The following is an 18,602-nucleotide window of genomic DNA, read 5'->3' as shown; positions in this document are numbered from 1 at the left end:
GGGGGGGGGGGGGGGGGGGGGGGGGGGGGGGGGGCGCGGTTGGCGGAGACCAGCGTTGCTCCGCCCCCGAAGCTGGGCGGTGACCCGTAGGCGGCTCCGCCGCGCGGCGCGCTCATATAGGGCGCAGCCCCGGCAACTCGGAGCGCTGTGCCCTAGCTGAAATTAGAAGATCGGTGGCGAGATGAGCCGGGCGCCAGCGTTCCTGAGCGCAGCCGAGGTGCAGGAGCACCTTCGCAGCTCCAGCCTCCTCATCCCGCCGCTGGAGGCGGCTCTGGCCAACTTCTCCAGCGGCCCCGACGGAGGGGTCATGCAGCCGGTGCGCACCGTGGTGCCGGTGGCCAAGCACAGGGGGTGAGTGAGGAAGGCCGGGGCTAGGGGCTGGAGAAACTGGAAAGATGGAACAGGAGGCATGCGAAGGGAAGCGGCGGGAGAAAGGAAGAGAGGGCTTGCCTAATCATTGTTGGTTACAGCTGCCACCTAATATTTGCGCTAGCCACTGCGTCAAGTGGACGCTTTACAGGGATTTATCTTGTTTAATTCAACACATTCTCCAGAATAGGTAGGTTCTGATGCAGTCGTTTTACTGATGGGGACAATTGAGACTCAGAGAGGTTAAGTGACTTACCCAAGGTGACATAGCTAGTTAGTGGCAGAACTCGGATGGTTTTTCTCATCCAGAGCCAGATTCTTGAACCTACTCTGCATACTGTCTAAAGGAAGGGCAGGGGAATGGGGGGAGGGAGGACAGTAGGGCAGTGACAGAGGAAAGCGAAAGGAAGGTTTATGGGGACTTGACAGGACACCCCAGTATTGGTAGGAAGGAGTTGAAGCTACTCCCTCTCTCCTTGTAGTTTCCTGGGGGTCATGCCGGCCTACAGTGCTGCAGAGGACGCCCTGACCACCAAGTTGGTCACCTTCTACGAGGGCCACAGCACCGCCTCCACGGTCCCCTCCCACCAGGCCACTGTGCTGCTCTTTGAGCCCAGCAATGGCTCCCTTCTGGCGGTGAGCAAACTCCCTGCCCTGGGGTGAAATGGGGCCCCTGGGCCCAGAGCTAGCCTCAGAAGTTAGTTCTCTGAGAGAGCTGGGTGGAGTTTTGATTGTGACCGCATGTGCCTCTGTCTGAGTGATGTGATGTCTCTGGATACCAGCAATGGTGAAGGTTATCTGTGACCATGTATCTGTTTCTAGGACTGCCTGAAGATGCATAATCCAGCCCCAGAGCCCACTGCTGCTTCAAGTGTGTGACAGACAGTGTGGAAGTAATAATCTCATCATTCTTGTAGATGCTCTTGTCCTGCACTGGTTACTCCAATATACAGTTTGATCAAACTCAGTAGTCAAGGAAACATTTATTTAGTGAATCTCTATAATGTGGAAGAAAAGGAGTGTCCTGTAATCCCCGGGAGTCTTCCCTGAGAGATACACAGTAACCTGTTTTAACATTTAATGATAGTATCAAAATAGAGCAGTAGCCCATTTAGGGAGCACTTTGTATGTGTCAGGCGTGGTTCTGAACACTTTACATGTATTAACTCTCCTAATACTTAGAACCACTCTGTCAGGTAAGTAGTAGAATTTGCCCCCATTTTATAGATGAGGAAACTGAGTCATAGAGCAACGATGCCCATCTTACCCAGGTTTACATAACTAATAAGTGGCACGGCTGGATTTCAGACCTACTCAGCGTAAGTCCATGCTCTCTGGAGACTATGTCTACTACCTTTCTAACTGCCACTTACTGAGCACTTACCATGTGCCAAGGAAGAGAAATTGATCTCAGTTATGACAACATTCCTCTATGGGAGTTTTAATTCGCACACATCCCCCTCCCAATTTCTGTTGAGGTCACACAGCTGGTTTGTGAAAGGCCCAGGGAACCACTGCTAGACCTGACTAACTATGGAAGTTGTACTCTTTACTCATGTGCTCTGTGCCCTCTACCCTGCAAGCTGCCTCTGAGACCAGGCAGTTGAGTTGTTATCAGGGACAATCTCCTTCATTCCACCCAAACCTCCTCTGGATCTTTAAATCCTCCTCCCCTGAATTTCAGGCTCCCCAGGGAACCTGGCTGTATACATTACACTTCAGTAGTGGTTAGGAGTGCCCCTTGCTCACTGTCTCTCTTTTCCTCCAAGGTCATGGATGGAAATGTCATAACTGCAAAGAGAACAGCCGCGGTTTCTGCCATCGCCACCAAGGTAAGACTAGTGCCAGGCTGTACTGTGAAGGTTTGCTGGAGAGTAGGATTGGGTGTCTCCAGCTCGAAAGCCTAAGGGAGATGTGAGGAACTTATTTCGGTGTTCCTTTGGACATAGCTGGAACTCCATATGGCAAATATGGGATGTCAGGTGAGCACAGTGATTCATGAAATTATTAGCTACCATTTAATGAGCACTACTAGACTCTAGGTACCCTACATAAAATAGTCCCGATCTTCACATCAACCTTGCAAAGTAGATATGATTATCTCCATTTGCCAGGTTTAGCGAATGTGGCTCAGAGAGGTTAGGTGAGTTGCCCAAGATCACACAGCTACTAAGTGGCAGAGCAAGAATTTAAAATTTGATGTCTGTGACTCCCAGGACTGCTTTGTGGCCCCCGTACTACACTGTGGTACACAGTGTGGTTGCCCCAGAGGCCAAAGCCAAGAAGCCGAGGGGGAGCTGAAGAGATCTGAGCAGACTCATGTATTCATTGAGCTAGTACTGCTTGAGATCCTAGCACGTGTCGGGCCCTGTTCTAAACATCAGGGATATGGCAGTGTACAAAACAGACACGGGAGGTGAGACAATAAACAACATGAAAAGTTTGATTTGCCAAGAAAATAATTAACCAACAACAAATCCCTTTTGAATTTAATAATATACTAGGATTTGCTTTAAAAAAAAAAAACCCACTACCAGCAGAAAACAGATAGTGTGCTGGATGAAAATAAAGCAGAATCGAGAATATTGGGGAGGGGTGACATCCCAAATTATTCAAGGAGAACCTCACCCACCCAGAAGGTGACATTTGAGAAAAGACTGAAGGAATAGAGTGAGTGAAGAGGGGAGGGGGACACTCTCCAGGCGGAAGAGAAAGCAAGAGAAGGGGGTGATGAGGTTCCTGAGCAGTGTCAGGGCATCCTACAAGAAAAACAGTAGTTTTAGAGGTTAGGGTTAAGAAGAGGAGGCTTGGAAAACCGGGTGTCTTCACATGGAATGGAGAAGTCCAAGGTCTGCTGACGCTGGTTTATGACGCCTGAGTATAAAGGAAGTGTGGGACATGGGGAACAGCAGCAAAGACCAGGTGTTCAGATCGTGAGAGAGTTAAGATCTTCCAAACACGGGATGGGGAGGGAAGAATGTGAGGGTTCATCTGGTAACCATGTAGAAAGGGGGCAGACTACAGTACACAGCTGGACGAACTGGTTTTCTGAATTACGTCCAGACCCAGCTCAGACTCGAAATGATCAAAGGACTCCTTGATATATATATGTTCACTGGTACAGTACTGCCTTACGTTTGTTTGTAAAGGTCTTGTCAAAATAATTTCCAACCCATTGTCTTGACGTGTCTTTGGGTTTCTGTGAGGAAGGCAAAGAAAGCATTATTGACCTCATTTGATGTGGGAGGAGATGGAGGCTAGTGCTTCCCCGAAGTCACGTAGCTGCGGAGTCTTCCGAGGCCGCCTGGTCTTCTTGGCCCAGGTCTGTGGTTTTCATCCCAAGCGTGGCAGCACGTCACCTGGAGAATATTTTTAAAAATTCAGATCCCCAAACCACGGATCTGAAATCACTGAGGGGGGAGGCCCAAGACACTAGTTATTTTTTTCAATAGTCTCTGGTTAATTCTGATGATCAACCAGGTTTGGAAATCAAACTCTTTTTTTTTTTTTTTAAGATTTTTTTAAATATATTTATTTGAGATAGAGAGAGCATGAGCGAGGTGAGGTGCAGGGTGGGGGGAGGGGGAAACAGGCTTCCCACTGAGCAGGGAGCCCAAAGCCAGGCTCAATCCGGGGACTCCAGGATCATGACCTGAGCCAAAGGCAGATGCTTAATCAACTGAGCCACCCGGGCGCCCTGTGGAAACCAAACTCTTACAGCATCCAGTTACACTGTACTTTTTTGCATTGATAAAAATCTGCACTCCCACAAGAGTTGAGAATCATTGTGTTGATGCTTCAGAGCTTAGGCTGAAATGTCACAGCTTTATGCCCAGGGATGCACATGGGTTATTTCCACAAGGAACAAAGGGTCTATTATACTTTTTTGCCCTGGAACAGAGAATGTTTTCTTTTCTACCACTTCTCTTTCATTTAGCGCTTCAGGGAGGAAGATGAGACGTATAGGAAGTTTTCGGGCCTGGCAGTCACTGTAACTTCTTTGCATTTGGGTTGCACATAACCTGGGTTGAGGACTCTGACATGCTTTCTCAAGGTGACAGTATATATCAGGGTTTATCCCTGGCGTGCATTTATTCAACAAATATTTGAGTGCCCACCAGGGGCCAGGCCCAGTGCTCAGCCTGGGGCATAGAATAGTGAGCAAAACCAGATAACAGTACCTGCCGTCATGGAACACAGAGTCTATTTGGGGAAACAGATATTAACCCAAAGATCATACCAATAAATGTGAAACCACAACACTGACAAATACATTGAATGCAAGAGATGAAGTGCCATGAGAGTGTATAGCTGGGGGTCTGTGGGATTTGGGAAGGCTTTTCCTGTGTAAAGGATATCTGAGCAGAAATTTGAAGGTTAGTAGGAATTACTTGTGCGGGACAGAAAGGAAAGTATTCTGTGAAGAGGAAAGAACCTGTCCAAAGGCCCTGTGGTTGATGGAAGCACATGTGCTTGGGAATCTGCAAAGAAGATGAGAGGCTGAAGGACAGGAAATGCAGGGGAGCAGGGGAGCATGGCCTGAGAGGGAGCTGGAGAGATGGCAAGGAGAGACTGATGCAGTGCTATTCATTAGCAAATGCAGATGAAAAACACACTTTCAAACTTTACCGTAAGAAACCTAGCAGATTCATATACATGTTTTTAATTATCTGCAATGGGAAAAGAATGAAGTGCCACTGGTGCTGTTATTTTTTAAATAAATCTTATAAATGTTACACTATTTAGAGAAAGGGATGTCAATGGTAACCTTATTACCGAGGCAATAAATGATCAAGACAACCAATCGGAGTTAGGGATTTAGTTTCAGAAGCTGAAGGTTACTTTTAGAGGACACTGCAACAATTTCTGGAACCCACTTATACTTCTAAGAATAGATTCATATTAACTGAGAACAGAAAAACAAATTGATTTAGTTAAGGAAAAAATCATCTAATTCTCCTTGTTGCATAAGAGCGTAAGATTGAGAGTTGTGTGGATATTGTAGTTCCGAAAACTTTTCAAGTCAGATAACTTTAAATGATATTTTATGGCACAAAATGGTATCTCCCCTTCTGCAGCTAAAGGTGAGATGAACATCTGCTCATATTTCTGAGACTCCGTTTTGCTAGTAATTAATAATTCAAGAGACCTTCACTTTTAAGATTACCTTCCAGAAATGCTGTAATTAACATTGTAAGAAAGAGTAGGCCCAAGGAACTCAAATTTTACTAAATGAAATAGAGAAAGGGCAAAAGAGGGTCTTATTTAATATGGATGGCTTGAGGGGCAAGTGATATTCTCTATACCAGTGGTTCTCAATGCAGACTGATTTTGCCTCCTGCCCCAAGGACATTTAGGCATGGGAGACATTTTTGGTTGTCACAACTAGGGGAGGGAGGGGATGCTGCATCTAATGGATAGAGGCCAGGGATGCTGCTAAACATCCTGTAATGCACAGGACGAACCCCCCCCCCCCCCCCCCCCCACCAAAAAAAAATCCACCCCAAATGTCTGTTGTGCTGAGGTTTAGGAACCTCACTTTATTTCTTATACGTAATAGTAGATATGTGCCAAATCTGCGCACTTGAGACTCTCTGTCCTCATGGGCTTACAGACCAGGACAAGAAAATGAATCTGTAAACAAATAAGCGCTGTCAAGTGGCGACTTGTCCCAGGGAGGTCAGAATGACTTCACTGGAGAGGCGACACTTGATAGGAGTTCATCATAAACCCCACTCCCAAACACAGACACACATACGTCCTCAGCAAGCCCCACAAATGCCAACTCTACATTCCTCTCTACAGGAAGATGGAGGCTGAGAAAGGGTCAGCAGTGGGCTCAGAAAAAAAGAGCTGAAAACCTTGAGTCACAAGGGCCCATGGAGTCTAGGTAGCTCGAAGTAACTCAGGGCTCTGAGAAGTGGGTGGGGCTTCCCATGCCCCCAAGATGGGGCAGCACAGGACAAAGAATGTGGGCTTTGGAGAATGAGAGATACGGTTTGGAGCCCCAAGGTGCCAATTTCATAGTTGTAGGACTCTGAGCAAGTTACTTAACCTCTCTGGACCCCAATTTCTTCATCTGGAGGAAGAGGATAAATGTCGGAGTGCCTAGCTCACAGGGTCATTGGCTGCTCTAAATGTGATCATGAGGGTAAAGCATTGGCATATATGAGATGCTCAGTGAAGCCTCCTTCCTCCTTTCCACACTCCATAGAGGGAAAATTGAAACACAAAATGCCATCTCCTTCATTGCCCAAGAGACAGTGAGGGAGCTGGAGATAGGGCGGAAGGCTCCTGATATTCAAACTGTATCTGTCCTTCACCTGGCCATTGTTTCTCCCTTGACCTTCGCCACCTCGCTTCTCTCCAATAGTTTTTGAAACCACCCAGCAGTGAGGTGTTGTGCATCCTTGGGGCTGGGATCCAGGCCTACAGCCACTATGAGGTCTTCACAGAGCAGTTCTCCTTTAAGGAGGTAAGTCCAGGGAAGGTTGGGGGAGAAGAGGGGAGGGAGCAGTCGGGGCCTTTATCTCCTCTCCTTCACTGCGACTCTGGCTATTCTGAAATAGTTAGGTCAAGAGTCTGATCTAGACCACTCTTCTAATGACTTGCCTGGAAGTCCCGTTGGAGGCGAAGAGACCTGAATCACCTGTCTCCAGTTTCTCCATTCCTAGGGTATGCCAGAGGATACAGCAAGCTCATGTAGTTAAAGGATTATATTATATCCATTATATACATTCAGTTTTCCTTTTGGTCCCTCTCTGTGCTTCTCTGAGGAGAATCTGGGAGTCTTTAGGTATTCATGGGTATTGACCCACAAACTGAGAATGAGGCCTAGAGGGCAAGAGACCACAGCACCCTGCTTCCACAGCCCAGATGTTGGTCCACTTTTCCCCAGTCATGCCTCCCACTTCTTATGGGAACGTTTGATGCTACTTTTATTTTTGTACGTGTGTCAGAGGGATAGGGCAGATTTAAAATATGATATTTTTTATTTTTTTAAAGATTTTAGTTATTTGAGAGAGAGAGAGCACAAGTGGGAGAAGGGGCAGATGAAGAGGGAGAAGCAGACTCCCCTCTGAGCAAGGATCTCCACACAGGGCTCCATCCCAGAATCCTGGGATCAGGACCTGAGCCAAAGGCAGATGCTTTTTTTTTTTTTTTTTAAAGATTTTATTTATTTATTTGACAGAGAGAGAGAGAGAGAGAGGAATCACAAGTAGGCAGAGTGGCAGGGAGCGGCAGAGGGAGAAGCAGGCTCCCCGCTGAGCAAGGAGCCCGATGTGGGACTCGATCCCAGGACCCTGGGATCATGACCTGAGCCGAAGGCAGATGCTTAACGACTGAGCCACCCAGGCGCCCCAGTATGACATTTAAAAAAAAAAAGATTTACTCATTTGAGAGAGAGAGAGAACATGGGGGAGGGAGGGGCAAAGGGAGAGGGAGAGAGAGAGAATCTCAAGCAGACTCCCCGCTGAGCAAGGATTTCCCCACACAGGGCTCAATCCCGCAACCCTGAGATCATGACCTGAACCGAAATCAAGAGTTGGCGGCTCAACGGACTGAGCCACCCAGGCACCCCTTAAAATATGACCTTTTAATGATAAAAATAATACCTCTGCTTTGGCAAATATAGACTATAAGGAAGAACAAAAAAAATGCCTTTTATCTGTTTTCAAAGATAAGCAGTTAACACTTTCCAGTCCTCTCATTAGCTTTTCATCAAGTGGTTTCCATCATGTGAGATATACCCAGTTGTCTATCCTGTCTTTTCATGAGATGTTCTAACACCATCACTTTTCAGATTACCCATTTTTTGTATCTATTTGCATAATTTTTTATCAAGAAGGGTGCTCTGGGTAACCATTCTCCTTTGATAGGGCATACTGTATTGTGTTTTACCTTGGTTGATGAACTTTGGCATAACATTTACTTCTGTATTTCTTACGTTTCCTTATGAGAGATTCTTTAGGCCTTGTTTTCCGTTGAGGGTCGACAACCCCCACTCCACACATGGAAGTCTGCTAAGCAAGCTAGCAAGTCCCCACCTCCTGGTGAGGCTAATGACCCGGCTCCCGCCAGCATCGGCCAGGATTCTAACTGTAGCTACTACTTTTGACTTTTTCATCCCCTGCACTATTCACTCCTCAAACCCTTCTGATCTTCAACCCCCTACATACCCTTCAGAGATCAGGTTATTCCATGCACAGCGCTGCCATAGAATCCCACATCTGCTAGGACTCCTTTACAGAGTCTCGAACACAAAGTGAGAGCTTGATGCTGACTGTGCCCAGTTACCATGTACGTTTCGTAGACATGAAAACAGACTGCATGAGGTTAAGTCATTTCAGCAGTGAGCAGTATGTGACAGAGTGAGGATTGATTCCAAACCTATCGAGCTCCAGAACTTGCCCTGCTAATTTATAAGTTATGTAGTAGCTATTAAGCTATGGAGGCTGGGTATCCCTGGCTAGAACTGAAAAACTGCCCCTGCTTCTTGCAAGGAGAAAGGAGTAGAGAAAGGTCATTTCCAAATATTTGGTCAGGTGTCTGCCCCGATTAATGCTGTGCCCTTGATCAAATGGTCTTTCTCCATAGGAGATGATTTAAATAACCAGAGCCCTTACCCTAGAGAGGCTCAACTTTCCCCTGGTACCCCTGGGCTTGATGAAACTTAAACAGCCAAACAATCATGGCACCAATGTCCCTCTTGTTACCCCCCAATGAAGGTGAGGATATGGAACCGCACCAAAGAAAATGCAGAGAAGTTTGCGGACACGGTTCAAGGAGAGGTACAGGTGTGTTCATCGGTCCAGGAGGCTGTGACAGGGGCAGATGTGATCATCACAGTCACCATGGCAACAGAGCCCATTTTGTTTGGTGAATGGGTGAAGCCAGGGGCTCACATCAATGGTAAGTAGAGTGGCTCCATGAGCATTGGTAGGTGGTGGCCAGAGTTGTCCCTAGGCTGGACCAAGTGGGTGCATCTGCAGGGCTGTTTTACCCATGCAAAATGACCAAACTTTTTAAGGTCCTCAGAAACATGTGAGCCCTGAAAAACAATATTCACTCAAAAATATGAAACAAAAGTCACAAACCTGAAACTTGTAATAAATTTAATTAAATCTCTATAAAATGTAACATTATGGCAAGTGGTCAGTCACAGATAAGTTCTTAAATGTAACGAAATTTAAATCACAAAAGCCAAATGATTCATTCTTTCTTTCTTTCTTTTTTTTTTTATTTGAGAGAGAGAGAATGAGACAGAGAGCACATGAGAGGGGGGAGTGTCTGAGGGAGAAGCAGACTCCCTGCCGAGCAGGGAGCCCGATGCGGGACTTGATCCAGGGACTCCAGGATCATGACCTGAGCCGAAGGCAGTCGCTTAACCAACTGAGCCACCCAGGCGCCCAATGATTCATTCTTAACAATACTTAGAATTAACCCCCCCCCCGCAAAAAAGTTTTTTAATTACGGCACAAAAGATATTCAATGTGACTTGTGGATGCTCTTTAGTATGTGTGCTCGGATGGGTGGGAATCCAAACATAAGAGTTCCTGGGGCTTCTGAAGATTCTCAAGTGGCTCTGGAGTTTACAGCAAGAACTGGTCTATATTAAATACTTACCATTGCAGGTGCTGTTCTAAATTCTTTATTTGTATTCTATCATTCAGTCCTTACAACAACCTTATGAGGTAGGAGCTATTATTATCATGACCCTCATTTTATAGGTGGGCAAACCAAGGCATGGAGAGATTAAGTAACTTGCCCAAAGTCAGAGGTTCTTAGTGGTAGAGCTGGGATTTGAACTGGGGCGATCTTACCCTCAGAGCCCAAGCTCTTAAATTATGTTCTATATTATCTTACAGTAAGAAGACTGGAATCTGATGCATAGGGAGGCAAATACTAGGGATTTAAACATGTTATTGGTGGCCTATGTTTTAGTGACAAGCATATGATGTGATCTCAAAAGCTAAGAATTCTGTACACACTGGCAGATGAGCAGGCAGGAGCCAAGTGTCATGATTACGCATCTAATCACAAACGTGTACTGAATTCCTACCATGTGCCAGGCACTGTTCTAGGTGCTGGGCAGACCAAAATAAGCCAGCACTCAAGGTCATTGCTTTCCTGGTACTTACATTCTAGGGAGGGGAAATAGGTAACAAACAGGTAAACAAGTAGATGAACAGATGGTTCCAGCGAAAGATTAAGTTCTGTGGAGGAGACAAAAGTGTGGCACGTCCCTGGAATGGGCCAAAATGAAGTGACAGTCTCAGCCCGTGTGGGCCTGGTGTTATGATGTGGGTCCAGGGGGTAAGTAGGCAAGAGATGGGTCAGTTCTGGCTTTATGGACAGTAACACCATTGTGGAAGGTCATCGGGAATCACGAGAAACCAGTTCTTGGTGAAACAGACAAGAGCTGAATCTTCAGCAAGACAGACTTGATTTTATTTTTTTCCAGCCTAAAGCAGCACGTATTTATTATTTTGCAGTTTCTGTGGTTTGGGGAGTCTGGGCAGGGTTCAGCTGGGTCCTCTGCTCACACAAGAGGGAAATCAAGGTGTTGTCCGTGCTTCGGTCTCATCTAGAGCCCAGAGAACCTCTTCCGGGCTCAGGTGGTTGTGGCAGATTCTTTACATTGTAGGATAAGAGTGCCCGTTTCCTGGGGGTGGTTCTCAGCTCCCAGAGGCCGCCCACGTTCCTTGTAATGTGGATGCTCCGTCTTCAAAGCCAACAACAGGGAATCTCTCACACTGTGAATCTCCAGGAAGAGCTGCCTTGATTGTGAGTCAAGGCATCTCTTCTGTTTCCCTAGCCTAAAGACAAAATTGGTTTATGTGTTTACAGAGGCATCAAATATACTTCAGGAAAGTATGTTACCAGTGCGGCTGACAGGGAAACACCAACAACAGATTTTACTTACTTTGCAACTTGGCTAAGACATAGGCCCAATTCCACCCTCGCTCGCATTTCCCTCATCCTGCCCCCGCAGCCCCCCTTCCCCAGCCAGGGTCTGACCCTCACCCATTCTAGCTCCCCTGAAGCAAGGCCAGGGCCCGGTCTAAGTCAGGCCCCTCCCTTTGCTGCCTGGCCCACCTCCATCTGCCCAAGTGGCCTCACACAACCCTTTGAGAACTCGCCCTGCTCAGAAGAACTGGGGCAGCGAGGGTTTGGGGGGAGACACAAGGGTAATGAGAAGAGGTGGCTTGAGAAGCTAGGGTTTTTCCCACCAGCTTATGATTTATTTACGAGCTTCATTTAGTTCATGCTTTTGTTCTATAGAACTCCCCACACAAATGACCTTCAAGAAGGACATTTTTACACCCCTCTCTTTGAAAATTAGAGTGAGGGACAACAGCGGGAGCAGGAACAAGCAGAGAAAACTGGATGCAGTGTGAGAAGGCACATAAATGCTGCCTTATGTTGGCGTAAGGCTTTATAGCGGTTTCCAAAGACTAGCTGGCCATGGCTGGATCCAACCAGCAGATGTGTTTTGTTTGGACCATAGTGTGCTCTAAAAATTGAGAAATAACACATGCAAATAGATTTCCTGCTTCTCTTTAAAAAAAAAAAAAAAAAAAGGAGGAAGGGGAGACTAACGGCAGCCCTGCATTCTCACATGGCCACAATTAGCCGGAGCTGAAGGATGATTGCCTTCTTGACAAGGGCCTGCTTTCTTCTGTGAACTTAGGTCTCCACCATTTCCAATGCAGTCCCTCTGACCAGCTTTGCCCCTGTCCATTAGCTTCCGGGCCCTGTAGGCATTTGGTGGCAGCCTCCACCTTATCTTATGTGCCAGGAGGCATGATTCCTTGGATTCATCATTATGCCCCGGGCTCTCAGCAAAGGATGTGAAATCTCGGGGCCAGGATGGAGCCAGTTTCCTCTTTATCAGGGCTTCTCCATGACCCTGGCACTGGGCTCTTTTGTCATGAGTTAACAGAGAAATGGTTGGGGGTGAGGAATGAGAATGATTCAAGAGCAAGCAGATCGGCAGAAGATGGAGGAGCATGGGGTAGGAATAAGCTGTAGGTGATGTCTCTGTTTCAGGGTTCTTATAAAGAAGTCACTGCCCCAGATAAATGGAAGAGGCGTGAAAGGCAGGGCTCCCTCTGAGCCGTTAGGTGCACTTATCAGATACAGAACCATGGCAAGCACCTTCACTTCTTTGAACCTCTGTGTGTGCATCTTTTAAGTGAGATTCAGACACGAAGCGTACTTGTGAGGACTATAAATAATATGTGTGAAACATCCCACGGCTAGTAGACAACCAATAAATGAATGTTAAGTTGACTCAAAATCTTTTAGAAAGATCGTGATATGAAATGCAAAAAAAAAAAAAAGGCAGGCATTCTTACTGATGAGTGTTCATTCTTGCTGATTGGAAGGGGTTGGCATGGGGAAATGGGGCATCCCAAATCTGAATGTTCCCGTGTCCTAGGTCACCTCCTTTCCCCCCACCCCTCTTCCATTCGTTGGCATGTGTAGTGTCCCTTGCCGCTGTTTCCGGGCTCACGGTCTGTTCTGCTGTCTCTTAGCCATCGGGGCCAGCAGACCCGACTGGAGAGAGCTGGACGACGAGCTGATGAAACAGGCTGTGCTTTATGTGGACTCCCAGGAGGCCGCCCTGAAAGAGTCTGGAGATGTCCTGTTGTCAGGGGTGAGCGCCTCCTCCTAGCGGACTGCTGCCCAGCTGGCCTCACAGGGATCCCAGGGTTTCATTAACCTCCCCTTCCATTGGACTGCTCCAGACCTCGGTCACCCCCACCTCATTGAAGGGGGGGGGGGCGGTGACAGCTCCTAAAACATCTCTCAACCCTTTCTGATCCCCTTCTGAAGTAATGTGGCCACTGTGGTATTGACATGTGTTTTCCTGTCCCCCTTGCCTGGAGAGAGCAGCTTGATGGACTTTTCCATCAGACTGAGCTGTCCCATGAGGCAGTAAGATTGGGAGATAAGTGCCTGCATACCTTTGCAATGTGGCCAACAAGATAGGACTGGGGTTGGCCACTTTCTGGCCTCATTCTTTTGTAATCAGAGCATAGGAGCAAGAAGAGGGCTGCCAAATTGAGTGTTTAGATAAGAACAGGCTGATTTTCTGACACACTGTCTTGGCTAGACATTCTGCCGGCCACAAACTTCTATCTCTACATTCATGGTATCATAAAGGCAGATGCTATGCAAAATGGGGTAGCCAGTTTACACATGGTCTTTTTGTCAGGTTTCTCCCTTACCCAGTTGTGGGTGCCCTCCCTGCCTTCCCTCAGAAGCTGGCTGGAGTGGACATGGGCTCCATGGCCTGGGTCAGTGTGTGTTCTTTTCACAGACCGAGATCTTCGCTGAGCTGGGAGAAGTGGTGAAGGGAGTGAAGCCAGCACACTGTGACAAGACCACAGTGTTCAAGTCTTTGGGTAAGGACTCTAGCTCCCAGAACATACATCCAGCCAGAGTACAGGGCAGGTTTGCCCATTGGCGGAAAGAGGAATGAGTCACCCACCTCCATAGCTGAGTCATGAAATACGTCATTTGGGTCAGTTATTTACATGTCTTAGAATAGTGGGTAAGCCCGTGAACTCTGGAACTGGGCGGTCCTGGGCTGGCTTTCCTTCTCTGCTACTCCCTGGACATGCATCCCTGGGCAAGGGACCTCACCTGTCTAAGCCACGGTCTCTTCACTGCCTGTTACCTCCAGTGTTTATGAGAATTCAGTGATGTGTGTAAAAGGATTTGCACATAGCAAGTGTCAGCAGTAAACCATTTAGACTTAATGAAAGGCAGAAAAATCAAATAAGATTAAAAACAGAGAGGGAGACAAACCATAAGAGACTCTTAATCATAAGAAACAAACTGAGGGTTGCTGGAGGGGTGGGGGGGGATGGGGTAACTGGGTGATGGGCATTAAGGAGAGCATCTGGTATAATGAGCACTGGGTGTTATATAAGACTGATGAATCACTAAACTCTACTCCTGAAGTTAATAATATACTAGGTAGTTAACTAATTTGAATTTAAATAAAACCAAAAAATAATAATAAAACAAGTGAAAGTCAGAAGAAGGTATCCTTCAGAGGTGGGGGTGGGGGAGAAAGTTGTTACAAGACAGGGAGCTTAAGGGAAATGGAAGGGAGACCCACTGGAAGAGACCCACGCAGAAAGTACAACCTGAGACCTCTTTTTTTCTGTCCGTCCCCACCCTCCTACTTGCTGATTTGAGAAGGGCTGCCATGGGAGCCCTCTTGCCACCAGAGTTGTGCAGGCAGAAGCCCAACCAAGGACGGGCTCCCAGTGGCGGGTCTGCCCCTCAGCCCCACCAGATCTAAGGAAATGGACACACATGGTAACGAGCTGATAGTCAGCTGTCACACCTAAAATATTGAAATTCTCCCAAACTGGTTGATAAATAGTTGCTTCCCCGAGCCCCTCAGAAATGTCTTCTGCCCTGCTCTCAAGATCTTCCCTATTTCCTATGATCAAGCACCCAAAGCTTTAATGCTTGGCAGAACATTAAGAGTGCTCTGGCCACCTAGCATCCATGTCAGTCAGTCAGTATCCATGCCTTGCCAGCTTTTAAATATTTTAAAAATCTCTCATGCACAGAGAGACAGGCCAAAGCAGGATAAACTTTACCCAGCGCCTGGTTCAAAGACATTATACTGATCCAGTTGTGACAGAAAGTTTCAGAGTTCAGAGCAGATCAGAAGTCAGCAACCCCTTCAGGAGACAACACTACAGGTCTGCTCTACCCTTTGTGAGCAATGTTTGTTTTCTTGCTTTGGGGATTGTTTTACTGGCACATCTTTTCATCTAGCAGATGCATATTAAACACCTATTATGTATCAGACTCTACTGGGTGCAGTGGTGGCTACGAAAATTAATAAAAATCAGCCCCTATCCTTTGAGAACATATACCCACTTGAGGTTAAGTTATGTATGCCAAACAAGACAAGTGGGGTTGCTGAAGGATGCACGGTTTGGACTAGACCAAGGGTCCACAAACGATAGCCTGTGGGCCATACTAAGCCCACCACCTCTTTTTGTCCTGCCTTCAAACTAGGAATGGTTTCTAATGAAATGACTGGGGGAAAAAAAAAAGAATATTTTATGACAGATAAAAATTATATAAAATTCAAACTTCAGTGTCCATAAAGAAAATTTTATTGGAACGTGGCCAGGCTCATTTGTTTACCTATCGTGTAGGACTGCTTTTGCAGTACAATGGCAGAGTTAATTGCAAGAGGCCATAGGGCCTGCAAAGCCTAAATATTTACCATCTGGCCCTTTACAGAAAGTTTTCTGATCCCTGAACTAAACTTTGAAGGACACTTAAAAAAATGTGTTTGGTGGGCATTGCTCACTTAGCATCTTTTCCCTGCCTCACCCTCTCCCATCACAGACCTTCCAAGCCTAAGCTCACCTCTGGATATCAGTCCATGTTACCCCCATGAGCATTAGCAGCACGGACCATGTATTGGGAAACTGCCAGTCACAGGGCCTGGACTGTTCCAGGAAAAGTTGTTCTGACAAAAAGTGAGCCACATTTCTGTCCATTCCAGGAATGGCGGTGGAAGACATGGTTGCAGCCAAACTAGTGTATGATTCCTGGTCGTCTGGTAAATAAAACGAAGGAACTTTGCATTGAGGTAGAAGCTACAGCTCAAGGGATGTTGTTACCAGCTGTCTTGCAATTTCTAGATCAAATGAGGGAGCCCAGTGCCTAGTGAGCTATAGTTTTGAGCTTATTGTGTCTTACCTTAAACAATGAGATCCCCATTTGTGTGTGTAGTTGGAAAGCAAAACTAGGTGGCCATTTCTTCTGTTTCACCTGACTATAGTAATACTCCCTTTCCCCTGTATTTCACTGCATTTTGTAATTCCTTGAAATAAAGCATTTTCCCATTCTGCAGTTCTTGCTTTGGTCATTTCTGTGCTTCATGGCAAAGAAAGTGAGGGGAGCATGTGCTTCCATTCACTCCCTGGGGGAGTTTCAAGGACTATAATTAAATTTATTTCTATTTTTTTAATTAGCATACAATTCATGTACCATAAAATTTACGAGTTTAAAGTACACAATTCAGTGCTTTTTAGCATGTTTACAGGGTGCAACCATTACCACTCTGTAGTTCCAGAACATTTCATCACCCCCAAAAAGAACCCTGGTACTCATTAGCAGTCACTCCCCTTTCTCCTTTCTTCCCAGCCCCTGCCAGCCACTGATCTACTTTCTATCTTTATGGACTTGCCTCTTCTGGACATATCACATAAATGGAATCATACATTATGTGGACTTTTGTTTCTGGCTTCTTATAATTTAAATCTCAAGGCACAGTGGACCTTCTGTATTGGTCAGGACTCCTTTGGTCACAAGTGGTAGAGACCACAACTCAAACTACCTTAGGCAGAATGAATGAATGAGGAATGGAATGTATTGGCTCTTGTAATTAAGAAGAACACAGCTACAGCTGTATCCAGGGCTCCAAGTGTCCGCAGGACCCAGTCTTGCTCTCTCCATCCCTCAGCTCTGTTTTCTTCAGTGTTGGCTCCATTACTAAGTAAGTTTTCCCCTGGCTGTTCTCTTCAGCAACCCTAGCAGAAATGGAGATTATCCCAGAATTGAGACTCAGGGGACCGTGTAGGTCATGTGCCCATTTCTGTGCCTAGCATTGTGGCTAAATGAGATGGAATACTCTGGCCCACGCCAGTGCCATGTTCATTCTATCCCTGAAGAAACATCATCCAGGGGAATCTGATATCCCTATGATCTAGGCCTGGATCACACGACCCCCTCTTGAAGTCAAGAGTAGACTTAGCCCACCTGACCACATGAGCTGATAGAAGGGAAGGGGTCTCTTAGCAAAAAGAGGGAGAAATGGGTATTGGGTAGGCAAATCTACAGATGTCTACTAAAGTATCAGTGTTGAGAGGGTCATTAGGAATCATCTAGTCCAACCTCTTCAACTTACAGATGGGGAAACTGAGGTGTGTTTTCCCCAGCTCCCCTGAATCACTAGCAGAGTTGTGTGGCCCTTGGCCTGTCAAAGACCCCATCCAAATCCAACCCCATTCCTAGGCTGGTGATCAGATAAGTCACCAGCAAAGAAAAGCATTTTCTATTGCTTTGTTTTCCTACCCAAACTCCTCCTAACAGGTCCTTTTTTCATGCTCTAGGTGACCTAGCCCCAAATTTATCATGTTTGCCAGGCTGTCTGGATGGGGGCCTTTGCACTGGAATAAAATATCCATGTGATCTGCTTCTGCATATCGCAAGTGACTGTGAAGTCTTTCTGGGGAACTTAATGGTCACAACCCTAAGGCATGTGTAGAGAAGGGTGTATGATAATGGGATTATTAAAATTGCCTTGATTACAGTAATTTCTCTGACACTGGCCATACCAACTTCTTTCTAGATGTGTCTCCTGAGGCAAGGGAAACAAAAGCAAGAATAAACTATTGAGACAGCATAAAAATAAAAAGCTTCTGCACAGCAACTGAAACAACCAACAAAACTAAATGACAACCTACTGAATAGGAGAAGATATTTGCAAGTGACATATTTAATAAAGGGTTAGGATCCAAAATATATAAAAAACTTACACAACTCAACACCAGAAAAACAAACAATCCAGTTAAAAAATGGGCAGAAGACCTGAACAGACATTTCTCCCAAGATGACATACAGGTGGCCAACAGACACATGAAAGGATGCTCAACATCACTAATCATCAGAGAAATGCAAATCAAAACCACAATGAGATATCACCTCATACCTGTCAGAATGGCTAGAATAAAAAACACAAGAAACAACAAGTGTTGGCGAGGATGTGGAGAAAAAGGAACCGTTGTGTACTGTTAGTGGGAATGCAAACCGGTGCAGCCACTGTGGAAGAGTATGGAGGTTCCTCAAAAAATTAAAAATAGAAAAAAAATTAAAAATAGCACTACCATATGATCCAGTAATTCCACTGCTGGGTATTGACCCAAAGAAAATGAAAACACTAATTCAAAAACACATATGCACCCCTGTGTTTATTGCAGCATTATTTAGAATAGCCAAATTATGGAAGCAGTGCAAGTATCCATCAATAGACAAATGGATAAAGAAGATGTGGTGTGTGTGTGTATTTAATGGAATATCACTCAGCTATAAAAAAGAATGAAATCTTGCCATTTGCAACAACATGGATGGATCTAGAAGATATAATGCTAAGTGAAGTAAGTCAGTCAAAGACAAAT

The 18,602-nt window shown here is 46.0% G+C and overlaps 1 protein-coding gene across 1 annotated transcript; it reads left to right on the top strand.

Moving 5' to 3' along the window:
* The first annotated feature begins 135 nt into the window (after nt 1–135).
* On the top strand, nt 136–16,337 carry CRYM (crystallin mu). The gene is made up of 8 exons (XM_021692222.1): nt 136–351; nt 852–1,005; nt 2,139–2,201; nt 6,743–6,844; nt 9,099–9,282; nt 12,912–13,033; nt 13,700–13,784; nt 15,926–16,337. Exons 1-8 carry the CDS (start codon nt 182–184, stop codon nt 15,988–15,990), a joined length of 945 nt encoding a protein of 314 aa, XP_021547897.1. The 5' UTR covers nt 136–181; the 3' UTR covers nt 15,991–16,337.
* The last annotated feature ends 2,265 nt before the right edge of the window (nt 16,338–18,602 follow it).

Source organism: Neomonachus schauinslandi, chromosome 5 (assembly GCF_002201575.2).
Source record: "Neomonachus schauinslandi chromosome 5, ASM220157v2, whole genome shotgun sequence".
Taxonomy (NCBI): domain Eukaryota; kingdom Metazoa; phylum Chordata; class Mammalia; order Carnivora; family Phocidae; genus Neomonachus; species Neomonachus schauinslandi.
Note: the sequence above shows the minus strand (reverse complement) of the source record. Positions and strands in the feature narration are given on the sequence as shown.

Excerpts from the sequence above, each read along its gene's own strand:
- CRYM (XM_021692222.1), top strand. The coding sequence starts at position 182 with ATGAGCCGGGCGCCAGCGTTCCTGAGCGCAGCCGAGGTGCAGGAGCAC. Across the intron at positions 2,202-6,742 it reads TTTCTGCCATCGCCACCAAG|TTTTTGAAACCACCCAGCAG; the intron begins GTAAGACTAGTG and ends TCTCTCCAATAG. Across the intron at positions 6,845-9,098 it reads AGCAGTTCTCCTTTAAGGAG|GTGAGGATATGGAACCGCAC; the intron begins GTAAGTCCAGGG and ends CCCCCAATGAAG.